General features: G+C 33.6%; 1 protein-coding gene across 1 annotated transcript; it reads left to right on the top strand.

Annotated features, from left to right (window-relative positions):
- Positions 1 to 825: 825 nt before the first annotated feature.
- On the top strand, positions 826 to 2,518 carry LOC120171999 (uncharacterized protein At3g28850-like). The gene has a single exon (XM_039179584.1). The coding sequence runs from the start codon at positions 1,285 to 1,287 to the stop codon at positions 2,347 to 2,349; it is 1,065 nt and encodes a 354-aa protein (XP_039035515.1). The 5' UTR covers positions 826 to 1,284; the 3' UTR covers positions 2,350 to 2,518.
- The last annotated feature ends 18,314 nt before the right edge of the window (positions 2,519 to 20,832 follow it).

The following is a 20,832-nucleotide window of genomic DNA, read 5'->3' as shown; positions in this document are numbered from 1 at the left end:
TTCTAGCTTTATATTTAATTTTATGTTACTATTGATAATATCATTGATAACGATGTTTGATATCTTTTATTTATTGAACTGACGATACTTATCATTTATCATCGATAATTGTGTTTATTTATATATTTTATTTTTATCTAAATTATATATTTGATACTTAAATTATTATTTTTATTTAATTTTTGTATCTAAATTTTATTTTTTAAATTATACCTAACATTTATTTTAGGTTTTAATTTTTTATCCACCGTTAAAAAAATTAAACAAACTATTGACATGGTATTTTTTATTTTTTTTAATGATAACGTGATATTATCTTATGATGACATGTTAATATCATCGTTAAATTTTAACGGTGAAGTACTAAAATGATACCTAAACTTAATGTTATATATGATTTAAAAAAAATAAAAGTTAAGTATCATAATAGAAAAAATAATAGTTTAAGTATTAAACATATAATTTCTTAAGTATTAAACGTATAATTTATTTTTTAATAGTTGTTTGGTTGAATATTTTTAACATTAGATATATCTTTATTATTTATTAATTAGTTTGTGTTTTTATGGTTTTAAAATAATTGACTTGCTAATATGATTGATTTATTTATTTTTATAAATTTATATTGCTTAAGATTATAATTTTATTATATTTCGTTTTATTTATTAATAAATTGACTGTTTTTATCATGTAAAAATAATAATAATAGAAACATTTTTTTATCTTTTTAATTTCGCTTTTTATCTTTGTACAACTCAGCCATTTTGTTTTCTCATTAAAAGCACCTTTTCAACAAAATTTCAGCTTCTCATTCACCAATCTACTCCCAGTTTTTCTTTTTCCATTTCTCTTTCTCTAGAATTTCTTCTGGAGGGAGAAGAAAAAAAAGGAAAGAACTTAGAAAATTGTTTCCATTTTTATGATGTTGAATGTTCATCAATCTTTCTAGAAGGATCTTCCCTCCCACCCTCTCCTCAATTCAAATATCATATCTTTCTTCCTTTGATTTCCTTTCCATCGGGAAAAAGAGAAAAAAATCCCATTTTTATGCTGTTTTTCTTTGTCCATAATCCTAGATCTATACAACCCAATTCTTGTTTTCACCAGATTAATCCAAATTCTCTTCTATGTGTCTTTAGTTTCTTCTTTTTCCTTGTAAAGTTTCAATCTTGTTGTTCTTATAAATCATTATATTATATGCACTACTTGTTATGCTAACTGTAGAAGAAAGTTCCATTTTCTGTTCATCAAATCAAATCCCAGAATTTTCCCTGTTTTCATGTAATGGGTTGTGCAAGTTCCAGGCAAAAACGATGCTGGCACTGTCGGGCACCATATTCGCCTGTCCCAAGGAGTTACACGATGCACGTCCATCATCCTGCACAACACCAAGGCGACAGCTACCATGTGGTGGCATTAACATCCACCACATTAGGCAATCTCAAGGTAGAAGAATCAAACCACCAAAGCAATGGCAATAGCTTCAATGGAAATGTTGTTGAAAGCAAGGAAAAAAGCAAGCTTGAAGCCCAAGTCTGGTCCAAATTGATTGAGAATAAGCTCCCAAAAATTGTCCCCAAAACTCCCATAAGAACTCCCCCTGGGGAGCCTGAAACAATCAACACTTGGGAACTAATGGCCGGCCTTGAAGATTCGAGCCCTCGTCCTCCAACTCATTTCAAGAGCTTTTCAGCTAATGAAAATAGCTTTGTGTGTTCAAAGCCTTTGTGGGCTCAATTTGAAGAAGAAGATGAGCAATCAGATTCAGTGATGATCACAGATTTTGATCCAGAAATCATTTCTAGCTTTAGGAATACACTTGAACAGCTTCCTTCTAGTAACCCTTGTACCATCGAAAAGGTTCAATGTAAGCTTAATAAGGATAAGGTCATTTTGTATTTCACAAGTTTAAGAGGTGTAAGGAAGACATACGAGGATTGCTGTAACGTTAGGTTGATCCTCAAGGGCTTAGGGGTTCGTATCGACGAGCGAGACTTGTCAATGCATTCGGGGTTTAAAGACGAACTGAGAGAGCTCTTGGGAGAAGGGTTTAAAGGCGGATTAACGAGGGTGTTTGTAGGGAAGAGATACATTGGAGGAGCCGAAGAAATAAAGCAAATGCACGAAGAAGGTTCCCTAGGGGAGGCCATTGCAGGGTGTGAAATGGTGGATGATGACGATGATGTTGGTGCTTGTGAGACTTGTGGAGATATCGGATTCGTGCCGTGCGAGACTTGCTCCGGAAGCTGCAAAGTCTATTACGATGAAGATGAGGGTGAGTATGGATTCCAACGATGCCCCGATTGCAACGAAAACGGACTTATCCGATGTCCGGTCTGTTGCGATTAAATCCCCATCACGAATACGATCAATTACGATGAGTATCGAATTCATAAAAAAAGTATGGAATTTTTTTCCTATGTGTTTATTTATTTTCATTTGGTTTGTGAGATGTGTTTCAATTTGTACAGTGAGAGTGAGGAGTTTGAAGAAGATAAAAAGTATTTGTAATAAGCAGGCAGGGTTTGTTCATCATAAGATTTGTGCTTTAATGGACGCTTTACTTATTATGTCCCACAAAAGAAACTTGTAACAAATGGAACACCACACTTTTAAGATGTTCCATTATACCTTTTTTTTTCTTCTCTCAATCTTTAAGTAATCTTAACATTAAAGATTTAAATTACGATATTGTAATATTCTGTTCAAGTTAATTAATAAATTAAATATTTATATATTTATATATATAAAGAAAACTTGTAAAAATTTTGAGTGGTAATATATTGAGGCATTGAATTTCAAAACTAAGCTATAATAGAGCAGGTTGAGGATCATGTGAGATGCTTAAAAGAGTTGGATATTAGCTCACTGCCATTAATGAAAATATAAATAATACAATTAAGCTCCTTGTTTCATATTCATTGGGGGCGTTGGGGGGCTTTAGCAATCAAATCCCAACAAGCTAATAACCCTAGTTTGAGATTTAAATTCCGAAATTTATAATTTTATCTTTTAAAATGTAATTATAATTAGAATAAACTATTTTATATAATATTGAATTTTAATATTTATGTCGATTTATCATTTTTTTAAAGGGAGAGTTTTGTATTATACTCGGGAGTAAAAATACAAAACAAGATACGAAACATGAGTCTCGTTAAAAAATTTCTCTAAACTTAGGTAGAGGGGAAAAATGCACCATGTAAGTATCGAAGAGGTAAACGTTCAACCAACAAAGCAATCAAACCAACAAAACAAACACCAAGGCAAGCTTTAACAACAGACCAACAAAAAAGCAACACACAGCTCCCCGATCAAAAAATCAGAACCAGATAGGCTGCTGCTGGACACCACTGAAAGCGAAACGCAATCCCTACTCTCCGCTCACCAATAGACACTTCGAACAAAAAAAAATAGAGGCTGACCGACTCTAAGAGCAAAAAGTCGAGGACCACCGGTTAAACACCATATTATGTAACGCTCGTAGCCATTGCAAACCAGTCAGACATTCTCCAATCTTCTAATTCCAACAAACAGCTTTAAAGCGCAAAGATCCCAGTCCATTTTTTCATAATGTCCAAAACACCACTCTCATATTTCACCACAATTAAACCAACTTAGACACTTCTATGAAGACAAAAACTGTAATACCCAAAAAATTGATTAGTGACTAAAACGTAATTTTTCCAAAAAGAAATTTTATTCTATAAATAGATAGTTCATCTTTAAGAATAGATTCTTTATGAAATTCATATTTCAATCTGAAATTTTTCTAAAGAACTAGTAAGCAATAAAGTTTAGTAAAGTATTATGATAATCGGATCGAATCGAAAGTTTACAAAAAATTTGAAGAATGTTAGTATGGGGTTTGATATTTATAATTTTAATCAGTAGAATTTAACATGGAATAGTGGGATTAAGTGGATTTTTCATGTTAAAGCTTAATAGTGAGAATGAAGTGATTAAATTGAAATTTTGGAAAAGTGCAAGGAATAAGATAAAAATTAATCAAATAAATGTTGATATTTATATAATGATGTAAGAATGGTGATGAAAGTACGGAAAAGTGGTAAATATCAAGACTGTAGAAATGAATTTTTGATTTAAAATGAATTTAAAATTCATTTTAATTAGAATTTAACAAGTGTATATAGATATTTTTGTAGAAAAATCAAAAAAACTCCTCCCTATAAATTGCGTGCACCATAGATAAAAAAAGTAAGGTTTGTTTTCTTCCTTTTTTTCTTCATTTTAGTCCTTTTTACTTTTATTTTTGAAATAAGTTGTGAAATAGAAAAATAATCTATATCAAATTCTCTACCATTTGATATGAATATTACATGACTTACATGCTTTAATCAATGATTTTGTTGCTAGAGTGGATGATGAATAAGTTGGATTTTGATTATTTATGGATATATGTTTGTGTTATTAATGCTATAAAGTTGTTTTCAAGTTTAAATAATGATCAAAATTACATAAAAAATTATATACTATTTAGTCATGGTTAAGATTCATGAAGAAATGAAAATTTTGATTAGTTTTTGTTATGGAAGTGATTGAAATTACATGGAAATGTTGTTAGGAAGATGAAATCATGCTTGAATCAAGTTGAAAAATCAAGCTTAATACACTTTAATCAATTAGGCCAAAGGGAATAAGACAAAGAAAATTGTGGAAAAATTATACACGGTCTAGAATGATGTGTGAATGATTCTACATGCTTAAAATATGATTAGGACCAATTTGGAAAATTTTGAAAGAATAGGGACTTAATTTCATAAATTCAGAAATATGGGGATTCATGTGCAATTGTTTAATAGTTGATGTGTTATGTTGAAATTGAATGTTGTAATGATGAATTTGACATTAGGATGTTTATTGGGATTAAATATTAAAATTATGAAAATAATAGGACTAATTCACATACTTTGTAAAATATGAGGATTAAAGTGTAATTATTTAATACTTAAAGTACTATGCTGGAAATTAGATTTTTAGAATGTTGAATTAATGTTAATATGAAATTGGATTACTTTGGAAAATTAGTTAAGTTTGGGATTAAATCATAAACACGGAAAAGATAAGGATTTAAGTAAAAAAAATTAATTTTTGAGGTGATATGTTTTAATTATATGCTGGAAACTTTGGTTATGTTAATTAAAACTTAAATTGAAGTTAAATATGTAAGATTGTTAAGATCGAGGACTAAATTACAAATTTGTATAAGTTATGGGTATGAAATGAAAATTGATATAACTTAATAAGTAGAAATTAAACATGTTATTGGAATGTTCGAATTTATTTTATGATGCTTGAATTTAGGATTTGTAACACCCTCAATCCGTACCCGACCCGGATACGAGTTTGAGGTGTCACATTGACTACTCAAAACATTTACTTTTACAAAATACCCAAGATTCAGTTTGATATTTCTAATAAAACCATATATTTTCTATGATATAAAATATATGCTTTTACAAAATTGATCAGAGCGTATCTAATACAAATCTTTTAAGAGAAAATAACCTCAGTGACCAAAAATGCCTTCTAATATACAATTTTAACCAACTTTTTTTGGATTTGCCAAAATGACCAACTAAATCGCAATGCGATCGATAATTCGCAACGCGATCTCCGGTATCGCAAATCAGTTTCCAGATTCGCAACGCGATTCTGACTATCGCATTGCGATTTTCCAAATTCGCGTTGCGATTTTCCTAATTCGCAATGCGAATACGTAAATCGCAATGCGAATACGTAAATCGCAACGCGAATCTGACTATCGCAATACGATTTACATAGCGTCATTCTTATCGCAACGCATAGTTTTTTTTTTCAAATTCCAAACACGAATATATTAATATATCGGAATACTGAACCGTCCACAGTATATCCCGTAATCACAACTCATAACCTAAAACCCTAAATCACAACTCAGACTCATCTCCATCTCTCACTCTCTAAGGCGACATCCGTCCCCATCTCCGACAAAATCAGTCCCCATCTCCGACGATATCAGTCTCCATCTCTGGCGAAATCATTCACGGTCAGAAATGGAAAATCAACCAAATCAACCACCGAGGGTTAGTTTTTTTAATTATTTTAATTTTGAAAATTTTGCATTATTATTAGGTTTTTCATATTGAAATTGATTATAAGTTTACTGGTGTTTTCAATAATAGATTAACCATTTCACTTAGATTGCTTATTAAATTCATTCGATTGCTGCCAATACTGCTAAACTGTTTAGTCTTTAACCCTGTGAAGTTAGTATTTATCTTTGTTTTGTCTTTTGGTTGAAGTAATGCAATCCATTCAAGTTTCTTTCAATTTTAGTATTTGAAACCGATAATGACTATCACAATGCGATTCTGTCGTTGCGATTTTCATTTCGCGTTGCGATAGTCAAATTCGCGTTGTGATAGTCATTTTCGTGTTGCGATTTTCACTTTCGTATTGCGACTTTAAGTTTCAGAAACTATTCTTCTTCTGCAAATTGAAACTTGAATGAATTGCATTACTTCAACCAAAAAACAAAGACAAATACTAAATTCACAGTGTTGCAAATTTAAGTTTGAAGAATAAACTACTACTCTTTATATTTATTGTTCTTGTTATATCTTCACAGTGTAGTTTTTGGTATATCTAACTTGGTATGTTTATTGTTTTTGCAGAACTTTTATTCGACTCAATTGACCTTAAGAAATAAAGTAAGCCTGGCCAAAATAATTGTGTTGAAGCTTTCACCTGCACAAAGAAAAATATTTGAGGATACTTGCTTCGGGCCATGGCTGAAAGTACAACATCTGGTGGAGATGCTATGTTGACCCATCTGTTTCTTCAAACCATGACTAGCGATCTACCAGAGACTATACAACGTCGTGATGAAGAGATATGGTTTGATTTTCCACCGCATATACGTGTTTTGGGCGGGAGGAGTTTTGCTTAATCACCGGTCTATGCTTCGGACACGATGATGTAGATCGGTACACTAGACATATTACCCGCCTATCATGGTTTTCCCAGGTTTTTCCTGAGCTGTCAACGGAGAAGCCGAATTTACACGTGGAAGACTTGACGAGATTATTGAATAAGAAAGATGGTTTGACGTTGATGTTGTCCGAGTATGCCTTCTAATACTTTTGCAAGCCAGCTTTTTAAGCAGAGAGGCCCGATAACCTATTCCTAATGATCTAATTAAATTGGTAGAGGACCTAAATGCATGGAACCTGTTTCCGTGGGGTTTGTATCTATGGAAAGCTACATGGAATAAGTTGTCGTCTGCCTTTGATGATCGAAAAAGTTTGCGTGGAGATGGTTCCAAATACACTTTGTCAGGCTTTATTTGGGCCTTTAAGGTAATAATTTTTATATAATGTTTCCAAAATTATAATTAATTATTTAACAATTACTAATGTTTGTTATTATATTGTTTGTAGATTTGGATATTTGAGGCATTTCCCGCCATGCAGACATATGCATTAAAAACTTCTAATGATATTTCTAGGGCTATTTCCTGGAAGAGGAAACGGTCCTTGCAGCAATGGGAAGATTTACTACCATATACTACAATAAATAATGTAAGTTAACACAAATAATACCATATGTTTATAAACAAGTTATTACTAGTACACGTTTAACTTTGTTTGAGCTTTTATATTGTTAGGAGGCCAACACTCCATTACAGAGGCTGACACCCATGGAAGCTGAGCTTGCCACTGATTGGTGGCGAGCTAGTAAGCGTTTTTTTGATGGCACGGATGATGAGCAGCCACCACTTCGAGAGCCATCACCTCACCCAGAGCCATCACCTGATCGACCCGAATATACACCTCCACAACGAGAGTCATCACCTATTCTGTCACATCATCGAGCCTCTTCTCCACCATCACCTCATGATAGGCGACCGGAAAAGATGCCACGACGTTTATCTCCCTGTTCTCTACCTCCACCTCCACCTCCACGGGATGAGTTAGGGGAGTTACATAATGAGGTCAATGCCTTGCGTGAGGAGGTCGGTACTTTACGCGATGACAATGGTGCATGGCGTGTTGAGGTGTCTACTTTACGTGGTGAAGTAGCAGCTCTACGTGAGATTGTAGCATCGTTGCAGAACGATGTTCATACTATACGCAACGAGGTAAGTTTAATATTTTTCATATTTAACTTAATGATAAATTTACTCGTAATTTCACTTAGATTGCTTAGTAAATTCATTCGGTTGCTGCCAATACTGTTTAACTGTTTATTCTTTAACCCTGTGAAGTTAGTATTTGTTTTTAGTTGTCTTTTGGTTGAAGTAATGCAATCCATTCAAGTTTCAATTTGCAGAAGAAGAATAGTTTACTATCGCAATGCGAAAATGACTATCGCAACACGAAAATGACTATCGCAACGAGAGAATCGTAATGCGAAATGAAAATCGCAACAACAAAATCGCAACGCAAAAATGACTATCGCAATGCGAAAATGACTATCGCAACGAAAGAATCGCAATGCGAAATGAAAATCGCATTGCGATTCTCTCGTTACGATAGTCAAATTCGCATTGCGATAGTCATTTTTGCGTTGCGATAGTCATTTTCGCGTTGCGATTTTAAGTTTCAGATTCTATTCTTCTTCTGCAAATTGAAACTTGAATGAATTGCATTACTTCAACCAAAAGACAAATACTAACTTCACAGTGTTGAAAATTTAAGTTTCAAGAATAAACTACTACTCTTTATGTTGTCATTGAACATGCACTAAACCTATATGTTGTCCTTTTAAATGTTTATATAAGTGCTTACTTCTGGAATGTTATCTGATGCATTTTGTGAACAATGATATAATAATGACTTGGGTGAATACCGTACAAGTTTGAAATATATTTGTCTTTGTTTTCACTGTTTAATATCATGTCTGTTTATTTACTGATTTATGTATTAATTTATTTTTAGCGGCTCGCTAAGGTGGATGCTCTACGTTGGGTTTTTCTTTCAAGATAGAGTTCACGCATCAGACTACGTGCACGTGCCATTACGTCTCTGTTCACCCCAATAGTGTGAAGAATCCGTAAGAAAAAACCCGACTCACCTGTCATCATTCAAGAGGCCTCCCCTATCGTTCAAGAGGCCCCTATCATCCCTCAAGAGTCCCCTCCCACCGTTCAAGAGGCCACTGTCATCGTTGAAGAGGTCCCTCCCAACATTCTAGAGCCCGATTCACACGGCGTAATATATTGAATTATTGAAAATCCCCCCCACGTGCCGGACATGATGGATGACTGTTGGCTTTCGTATAAGTTACTGGCCAGTACCATTCCGGCAGATGAAGTGGAGAGGAAACAACTACCGAAAACAATTCTGGATAATACCCTTTGGGCTAAGACCGCAGTTGATTTTTATCTACATGAGCGGAGCCAAGGGTGTTACGCTGACATATACAAACTCAACGATGATATGCATTTGTTGATTGAACAGTCTTGGTGGGGTGTATTATTAGGGGTTGAAGACAACGACTATTTCGATGGGGGGTAAGTCTTATATTTCTTCTTATATTTCAGTTTGATTAATTTTTTTTAAAATTTATGTAATTCACTAATATATGTCTTTTTTTTGTAAAACAGCATATTGATGCATGGGTGACACGTCTTCTAATTGTAAGGAAATTGAAGAAAAATATAAAAACAAACGCGATATACAATTATGCCGACGTCTTTTCACGTAGTTCACTTGAAGAATCAAAGACAGGAATCATATGTGCTGGCTAATGGACAAGCTAAACTTTATCCTGCATGGTGGGAGGCCGATAAGGTTAGTATTTATTTGTTTAAATATTTTAAAGGTGTTCATAAATAAGTGCGCAATTTGAATTATTACATTTTGATGCAGGTGTTTATCCCTGTTTTAGAACGTACTCATTGGCTTCTCGTTGAGCTTCAGCTCCCATCCCTAAAGACAATAGTATATGACAGCATGATAAATTACATATCATTGTCTGATTTGAGAGATATTATTAAGGGATGGAGCTCTCATTTGGCTAAATTCTTGGATGTAATTAATTATTGGACTAATTCTGGAAACAAGAAGCCAAAGAAGTTCAATGTTACAGTTATCAAAGACGAGACTGCGCCACAAAAAACGAAGGAAGCCAGAGGGGATTGTGGTCCTCTCGTATGCATGTGCTTGGAGCGTTTGACGACAGGAAGTACATAGTTTCTACCTCCAACCGATAGAGATAGAGGTGCAGTAGGCTTGTGGTTTCGGCATTTTATGGCTAGAACAATATATGCGAGACGCTGCCTACCTGCATCTGCGTTATGAAAGTGTCCATAAACAATTTGTAAGTCAAATGCAAGTGTTGTTAAACATATATACTATTTTTTGTTTGAAAATGTTTGGTTAAGTAGCTAGAATTCAATAATTTGTTGTTTGTAGGTTTTAGATGTGTAGAAAGTGTTGTTGATTCAATGTTTGGTTTCTGCAGGTTAATCCTGAAGTGTGCTGCGTGAAATGGATGTATGGGTGCAAAAGTTGATTCAATAATTGATGAGGAAATAATTCTTATTATTATTTTTCTATTGTTTAATTGATTTGTAAAAGATGATTTGTAAATGTTGATTTGTTTAATTGATGTGTACATAATTATTATTTGTGCTTGTTTAATTGATTGAAATGTAATAGTTGATTTGTTGATTTCAATCTGCATTATGTTGAATGCAAAACAGACTATCGCAACGCGGAAATGACTATCGCAACGAGAGGATCGCAATGAGAGAATCGCAATGCGAAAAAGAAAATCGCAAAGCGAAACTAAATTCGCGTTGCGATTTTCATTTTCGCATTGCGATTCTCTCGTTGCGATTTTTATTTCGCATTGCGATTCTCTCGTTGTGATAGTCATTTTCGTGTTGCGATAGTCATATTCGCGTTGCGATTTCTGCGTTGCGATAGTCAAATGAATGTCTAATAAGTGATAACAACTGAACATATCATAGCAATGTTCAAACTCAAGTTACTAATACATGCCTAACTGAAAATGTTAAAAGTTTACACATAATATACACATAATACAACGTTTGCATTTAAAAATCATCTAAGTTAACAGTCCCAAAAGGTGAAGTCGGTTATGATTGGGATTTTGATGAGGATCCATATTTTGGTAGAGGAAAAGATGATTGTGATGGCACTGGTGATCCACATGTCAACCTTGTATGACCACTTTCCTTGCACTGACTACATGTCGATCTCTTCTTCTCTTCACCCTTAGACGGTATACGATCGTGACTTTTTGGTCGGCTATGTAGCCTTCTGTCCATGGCTGGTGGCAAAACTGTTTGTAAGTCATCTGGTATGTCCCACTCAGAATGATGTGGAATAGGGTAGACAATCTCGACATAAGTCTGTCGATATACTTCTGTAGTATAGCAATCCATAGCGTATGCACTTGAATCATCTTGGTTTAGATGAAGAGCAACTTTTATAACATGGCCACACGGATAACCAGATGTTTACCATTTCATACAACTACACGTCTTTGCATTTAGATTGACAAGCCCATTTAAGTTATTATCCAGTACTTCAAACAAAGTGTTTGAACATGGTTCAACTCTCCATGACGTTTACTTCACAACACGTTTCGTTATCTTTTTTTCAGTCCATGGTGTAACACGATGTTCCAATATTCCTGTAAATTTAAATAAATAATACTTAGTAAAATATATGATAAGTTACGAATTTAAAGAAATAATACCTGCATGGTTTCTTTTCTTCTAGTACCACTGTTGAATAGAGGCTCGAAAAAACTCCATTAACATAGTAATGGGTAATTTCCGGTAATGACGACTTAGAGCGTTAATTGATTCTGCACTATTAGACATCATGAAACCATATCTTGCTCCAAGTTGATGTACTCTTGACCATCTTTCAAACCCGACATCTTCTAGTGTTTAAGCACACTGAGGCAAAACACGTCTTAAACAGTTTATATGCTTATTAAAATCCACTTCCCGATAAGCTTTTACAGCCTTCCAGTATGTCCATTTGTGATTTTTTATACCAGCAGACCTTGATTTTAGATTTCTATACAAATGAACACCACAAACTCCATGAAAAGCATCTGGGAAACACCTTCTAACATCGTTGTCAATTGAGTTTGCCCTATCGGATATGATTGTCAGATTGCTAATAGGACCTATGCAATCCCTAAGATGCCCCATAAACCATGTCTATGAATCAGAGGTTTCAGATTTACCAACCCCGTAAGCTATTGGCAGTATCCCATTGTTAGCATCCAAGGCTACTGCTAATAAGTTTACTCCAATGTATCGACCTTTTAAATGTGCTCCGTCAACTATAATAATTGGGCGCATGCAAGTAATAAACGAACGAATCAAAAATATTCATATACACAAGAAATATAATCATTTAAATGTGAAATGCATGTAACTAACAAAAATGAGTCAACAAAATTATATTGATTTACTAACCGCAGCACCAATGGCGATAAACAGCAACTCAAAGCGTCCATTTCTATCTGTTTTGATATGAATTACCGACCCATGATTTTTCAGCTTTAAATTGTGACAATAAGCCGACAGTTGGGCAAACGATGCTTCTGGCGACACCCTCAACAATTCCAAGGCATAATATTAGGCTCTCCAAGCTTGAGAATATGAGATACTAATCTTGAACCGAGCATTCATGTCAGTCATAATTTCATGTCCCCGATATACCCTGCCATTCAAAAACATTAACTCAGCCAGAAAACCACCCAACACCTGTTTGTTTGCCTGTCTATGGTGAGGAAAAACTTGGGTTCTTGAACATGTATGTTTATCAATAAAAGTCCTAACTTGAAACATTTCGCAATCTTTTATCCTCTTTGCAATCATACGCCACGTACAGTTTTTGTCAATCATACACCTTGTTTCGAAACGATCTTTGCTTGATTTGTTAACTTTTTAGTTGATAGCCATCTTCCATACATTTCGTATACAAAGCTATCTTCAAGTCTTCCTTTGTATCAAAACAATCATCTTTCTTGATACGAATAATTTTTGTGTAACAATCAACTGCTATCTTTCCCAACTCTTCTTCCGGTATCTGAAGTAATTCTGGCATATTCCAGTTATACTCCCGTGGCATTTTCTTCGGGGACTTTTCTTTGGGGATTTCTTCTTTTTTTCTTCTTCTTCAGGGTTATATGAATTACATAATGGATGTTCAACATGTTCATTTACAGTCGTAACTTCCTCCTCATTATCATCAACAACATCTTCCTCGGCAACGGTTGTTTCATCATCAAAATTCGGGTATTGACCAATATCAAAATCATTACACGCAAGGTCTGTTTCTTCTTCTGAAAAATCATCAAAATCCGAGTATTGACCAAGATCAAATTCCGGGTATTGACCAAGATCAAATTTTGAATACTGACTAGTACTTACAATTTTTTCTGTTGGCTCATCATCGTCTAACTGGTCAATACGAAAACCAGAATTTGGTGCTGAAAGTTGATTGGGATTTGGATTAGGGAAAGGTTGTGGGTTTTGAGATTGTGTTTGGTATTGGAAATGTGGTGAAACAATATTTTCTTGGTGATGAAATTGTGGTGGAACCATTAAATTTTGAGCACCATAAACTGGGGTTGAAAAACTTAGTTGATTACTACCCGCTACTGACCCAACTTCACTACTTCTAGGTTCAACAACATACAATGTAACATCATCACTTGAAACACTAATGTAAACAATGAATCGTTCAACATCTTCATTGTCGGTTAACAAATAAACTTTACCATTTCTCTGATAAGATAGCCTAAATCCACTTAGGGGCTCTAAATTCAATTTATTTACAACACGTAACATTAGAGTTTCATAAGTTAACTTTTTTAATGACAGTTTTAGTTGAAGATTCATGGGTAAAGGCATATATTGTAAAACACCATGAACATTCTCCAATGACCCTCCAAAACACAAATCTATCCAAACATGATCAACATTAGATGATTTCATTATTGTAAATTAATTTACTAAACAAACGAGATGCGAAACTAAAACCTGTTGACGGATGGGGAATGATGTCGTTGGATATAGGAACGGATGTCGCCGGAGAGAGTGATAGATGGAGATGGAATAAGTTGCGATTTAGGGATTTAGGTTATGAGTTGCTGCTCCTGCGTAGTTATATACCCAAAACATTTGTGTTGCGAAACTAAAACCTGTTGCGAATTCAGAAATTGAGTTGTGAATTTGAAATTCAGTATTGTGATAGTCAGAATCGCATTGCGATAGTCAGAATCGCGTTGCGATAGTCAGAATCTCGTTGCGATAATCAGAATCTCGTTGCGATAGTCAGATTCGCGTTGCGATTTACATATTCGCGTTGCAAATTACGTATTCGCATTGCGATTTACGTATTCGCATTGCGAATTAGGAAAATCGCAACGCGAATTTGGAAAATCGAAATGCGATAGTCAGAATCGCATTACGAATCTGGAAACTGATTTGCGATACCGGAGATCGCGTTGCGAATTATCGATAACATTGCGATTTAGTTGGTCATTTTGGCAAATCCAAAAAAAATTGGTTAAAATCGTATATTATAAGGCATTTTTTATCACTGAGGTTATTTTCTCATCTTTTAATTACATGCCAACTAAATTCTATATATAACTAAATACATGTTATTCATTTAGGTTCTGATCTGACCTTCGGTAAGGAGAAACTAACCTGTCTTGCTCCTCTTAGCTTCTCTTTCTGCTTTCCTGAACCTACGTGTGAAACACTCACAAGCTAAGTCATAGACTTAGTGAGACATATAAATACATATGTAAATTATCAAATGCATGTACATATCATGTAATACAACGTCATACTAGTATACATACTTTTTCATGTAACAATTACATACACACATGCATGTCACCATTTATATTTTCTCATACTCTTATATGATTATCCTTTCTATCTCTTATCTCTTGTTCATATGATCTCTTATTTTCATATTTTATATCTTATAATATTTTCTTACATCATCATATGAGTCCTTGATATTCATTCATATATATACCTTAACATATATTCATGTACATCCCATAACAAATGCCATAACCCATAACACACATTCTTTCCTGTAACATATACACACATTCACATATATCATCATATAAAACATGTAACACATTTCTCATTGCAAGTTACATTTTATCGTTATCTTTTTTGTTAGCCCATGCACACTACTGAGAACTTAAGGTATGTGAGTACATAGAGGTTGTGCACTATGCTGTCACCACAACTCGTATAATTCCCACTAGGGGCGCGTAGAATTTGTCCAGAAGGACCACTTATAACACATATGTCCCGAATGACCACTATATCCCAAAGGACATCGTAGACCCTCGACTCTTGGCATACCAACTATACCTATAGCTCTCATAACACATGACATGGGTATTATCTTTTACCTCATTGCACATTCACATATTCATATCACATAGTCACGTAGTTTACTTTCACGTAGCATTTTTCCATGAAATTCTCATTCACGTATCACATAACTTTCCACTTGTACTTGTATTCTTTTTTTTCACATAGCTCATAATTATGATTATTATCTCATAACATATATTCACACCACTCATATAACATACATAGCATATCGTGTAATGTTCTCATAGAAGCACATATGAGTCATATCACATTCACATATATTTTATCATATATCTTATCTCTTATGATCATATAACCTATTATCAAACATACATGCATTCACAAGGTTCACATATAAAGATACATTCGACAATTAAACCTATGCATTTACTCATATACTACTAGAACCATAATATTACAGGATCATGCTCAGGTACTTTTAAACATCATATCATACTATACTTATATTATTGTACTCATGTCATCTATTATCAGAATTAGACTCATCGCAAGTCTTAATTCCATAAACATCATATATACTTAATATCATGTACTCACCTGGCCTCACTAGTCAATACCGATCTGTTATCTTTTCCTTGATCGATCTTATTTGCCAAGTTCCGGAACTTGTTTAAGCTCTGAATCTACATAGTAATTCATTGATACTAGTCAGTATATTAATTAATATATTCTAAACTATCATTTCTTGGGCTAAAAGAAGAGTCATTTTCATCTTTTAATGAAGGTATGCATCGATGCACCACACCCTGCATCGATGCATAAATCATATTCAATGTTTACATTTAAGGAGGTGCATCGATGCACTGATGGCATTCGATGTTCGTATTTTAGAAGAGTGCATCGATGCACTTCAGGTGCATCGATACACCTTGAACAATTTCTGGGATTTACCCTTGATGTGTCGGTGCACATTGAATGTGCATCGATGCACATAGCCTAGAATTCCAATTTATACCTAAAAATCCATATATCATCATCTTTCTTATTCTTAACTTAAATATACATGTTTAAACTCATTTATATTCATTTATCTCATCTTTAACCTTAATATCCTCTCCTCTTCATTAACTTCAAGAATCATACCAGATTTTTAACATGTTTTAAAACTCATTCTATCACTTTACATCTCTTAATTTAACCCTTGACAAGTCAAATTCAACTTCAAAATCTATTAACTCCTTCTATTTCAAAAATTCACTTAAAAACTCATTTTCTTTAATCTCTTCTATATCTTTCATCTTGTTGTTTTAGAACAAATTAAGCTTTCCTTAAGCTTAATTATCCTCTAATGATCATAACCCAACCTTAAAATCAATAATTAATCCACAAGCAAAGAAACTCACCTTTGAACTTGGAGATACGGGAGGAAGAAGAAGAAGACTGAAGAATGCTCTGGAGAAATTATCTCCTTCCCACGTGCTTATTACCCTTTATAAAGGGAAATACAAATCTTTCCTGAAAAATGACCATAATACCCTTGTTACTTCAAACTTTGTTATTTAAATCCAACATCAATACTTTTCATTTAAATCCCTAAACTTTCAATCTCTTCTGAGATTGGTCACTAAATTACCAAAAATTTTATTTTGGTCATTGACCCGACTTTTGGGATGTTACAAATCTCCCATCCTTAAGAAAATTCGTCCTTGAATTTTCACTGCATACCTTTATAATATCATGTCTTCTAATATTTTCATGTTGCTTCCCTTAATCTTTCCTGTTACCACTAGCAAACTTACCATTTTCCATACTCAATTCTTAATATACGTTCACATCTGTATAAGTCCATATAATATCATTCATTATATGGACAGCAACCCCAAATCCTTATTCCTCAATATTATGGATCAATTGATCTTTTCCATCATTCTCTATGTGCTTTGCACATAATTCAAGCTTTTGCTCATTTATTAATCCTTGTCTTTATTACTATACACACAATCTTTTCCTATCATTTTATTCTTTCTTTCCTTCAAAATCAAAATCTTCTTATACATATCATATCTTTTTGTTTAAACTTCACATACTCTTTTCTTATCATTTATACTCATCTCTGATTACCGATCTTCATCATATCTTCATAACTTTGATAATCCGCTTTACTTATAGAGAACTTCATTCTTTATCATCTCTTGTACTTGTATTTCCTTCCTTAAATCCCCTTTTTAAAACAAACAAATATTTATTTTCTTTCCTACATCATATCTATATGATCAGAATCACATCCAAATTCACATCACACTTAATTAATTTACCCTGATATTATCTTCTAATCCTTTAACTTCAATACACTTACCATCACATGATTCTGTTAGTCAGCACCAATTCTTCCAATCTAAAGCATAAACCTCCATCGAACCATTCATATGCATTCTTTCCAGTCGAAATTATCTTAATAATAGTTTACTTAACTTATCAATCCACATTTATTCTCATACACCATGAAATTTTCGTTGTTCCAACCCAATATTCTAACTTCCTTTATCTTATAAATTGATCACTGATGCACCCATTCTTAAACTCTTCTTATCAATCCTTAGCTTTACTCAAACATATGAATCCTCACCTTCTTCACCATGTCACATTATTATGATCAAAATATACAACTGTATCCAGATCCACCTTATCTTTAGTTATATTATCTTGACAATATCTCAAAATCTTATAATTCCAATACATTTTCCATCACATAATCTGGTTAGCCAACGCTAACTCTTTCCATCTAGAATACAAGCCCTTATTATATCTATACTCTTGCTTATACACGGTACTATATCTTTGTTTCAAATTCGTATCTCTGATTCCATTTATCTTATAAACTGATCACTAATTCACTTATTCTTAAACTTTTCTACAAATTCTAATCACATCGTTAGATCTTTTAACTTTCTTATGGTGACACTTGTTCACCATATTCTATCTTATTCGTGTAATAACAAAACTATTCCATATCACTTTTCTGGTTCAAAACAGTAAAGACCTTCTATCACTATTCAGATATGATTTCAACTTTTTGAAATCAACCTTTGACCTTACAAGGCACTTCCTGAGGTGTCCGCTCTTCATCCTGCCTGGCCAGGGCAGGTGAATAGCTACAACAATCAGGAATATCACCTTTCACTTTATTTTGGAATTATCATAATCATACTTCTATTATAACTTAGTAATCTAATTCTATTAGCAAGACAACACACTCCTTACACTATCAGATCAGAAATTTTCACTTTATGTTGGCATGTATATATTTTTAAAACTCATTTGACTTCGGTTTAAGCCTAGAATCGCCTAAACCTTAGCTCTGATACCATTAAATGTAACACCCCAACCCGGATACGAGTCTGAGGTGTCAGATTGACTACTCAAAACATTTACTTTTATAAAATACCCAAGATTCAGTTTGATATTTCTAATAAAACCATATATTTTCTATGATATAAAACATATGCTTTTACAAAACTGATCAGAGCGTATCTAATACAAATCTTTTAATTACTTGCCAACTAAATTCTATATATAAAAAAATACATGTTATTCATTTAGGTTCTGATCTGACCTTCGGTAAGGAGAAACTAACTTGTCTTGCTCCTCTTAGCTTCTCTTCCTACTTTCCTGAACATACGTGTGAAACACTCACATGCTAAGTCATAGACTTAGTGAGACATATAAATACATATGTAAATTATCAAATGCATGTACATATCATGTAATACAATGTCATACTGGTATACATACTTTTTCATGTAACAATTACATACACACATGCATGTCACCATTTATATTTTCTCATACTCTTATATGATTATCCTTTCTATCTCTTATCTCTTGTTCATATGATCTCTTATTTTCATATTCTATATCTTATAACATGTTCTTACATCATCATATGAGTCCTTGATATTCATTCATATATATACCTTAACATATATTCATGTACATCCCATAACAAATGTCATAACCTATAACACACATTCTTTCCTGTAACATATACACACATTCACATATATCGTCATATAAATCATGTAATACATTTCTCATTGCAACTCACATTTTATCGTTATCTTTTTGGTTAGCCCGTGCACACTACTGAGAACTTAATGTATGTGAGTACATAGAGGTTGTGCACTATGCTGTCACCACAGCTCGTATAATTCCCACTAGGGGTGCGTAGAATTTATCCCAAAGGACCACGTAGATGTCCCGAAGGACCACTTATAACACATATATCCCGAATGACCACTATGTCCCAAAGGACATCGTAGACCCTCGACTCTTGGCATACCAACTATACCTATAGCTCTCATAACACATGACATGGGCATTATCTTTTACCTCATTACACATTCACATATTCATATCACATAGTCACGTAGTTTACTTTCAAGTAGCATTTTTCCATGAAATTCACATTCAAGTATCACATAACTTTCCACTTGTACTTGTATTCTTTTTTTTCCACATAGCTCATAATTATGATTCTAATCTCATAACATATATTCACACCACTCATATAACATACATAGCATATCGTGTAACGTTCTCATAGAAACACATATGAGTCATATCACTTTCACATATATTTTATCATATATCTTATCTCTTATGATCATATAACCTATTATCACACATACATGCATTCACAAGGTTCACATATAAAGATACATTCGACAATTAAACCTATGCATTTACTCATATACTTCTAGCACTATATTATTACAGGATCATGCTCAGGTACTTTTAAACATCATATCATACTATACTTATATTATTGTACTCATGTCATCTATTATCGGAATTAGACTCATCGTAAGTCTTAATTCCAAAAACATCATGTACACTTAATATCATATACTCACCTGGTCTCACTAGTCAATACCGATCTGTTATCTTTTCCTTGATCGATCTTATTTTCCAAGTTCCGGAACTTGTTTAGGCTCTCAATCTACATAGTAATTCATTGATACTAATCAGTATATTAATTAATATATTCTAAACTATCATTTCTTGGGCTAAAAGAAGAGTCATTTTCATCTTTTAATGAAGGTATGCATCGATGCACCATACCCTGCATCGATGCATAAATCCTATTCGATGTTTACATTTAAGGGGGTGCATCGATGCAGTACTTGTGCATCGATGCACCGATGGCATTCGATGTTCGTATTTTAGAAGAGTGCATCGATGCACTTCAGGTGCATCGATACACCTTGAACAATTTCTGGATTTACCCTTGATGCATCGGTGCACATTAAATGTGCATCGATGCACATAGCCCAGAATTCCAATTTATACCTGAAAATCCACTCTTTTCAGCTTAATTACTTCATATATCATCTCCTTTCTTATTCTTAACTTACATATACATGTTTAAACTCATTTATATTCATTTATCTCGTCTT

The sequence above is a fragment of the Hibiscus syriacus genome, unplaced genomic scaffold, assembly GCF_006381635.1.
Source record: "Hibiscus syriacus cultivar Baekdansim isolate YM2019G1 unplaced genomic scaffold, ASM638163v2 tig00111841_pilon, whole genome shotgun sequence".
Taxonomy (NCBI): domain Eukaryota; kingdom Viridiplantae; phylum Streptophyta; class Magnoliopsida; order Malvales; family Malvaceae; genus Hibiscus; species Hibiscus syriacus.
The sequence above is the reverse complement of the archived record's forward strand: the minus strand, read 5'-3'. Positions and strand labels throughout refer to the sequence as shown.

What these genes read in the sequence shown, in the direction of transcription:
- LOC120171999 (XM_039179584.1), top strand. Translation starts at nt 1,285, where the DNA reads ATGGGTTGTGCAAGTTCCAGGCAAAAACGATGCTGGCACTGTCGGGCA.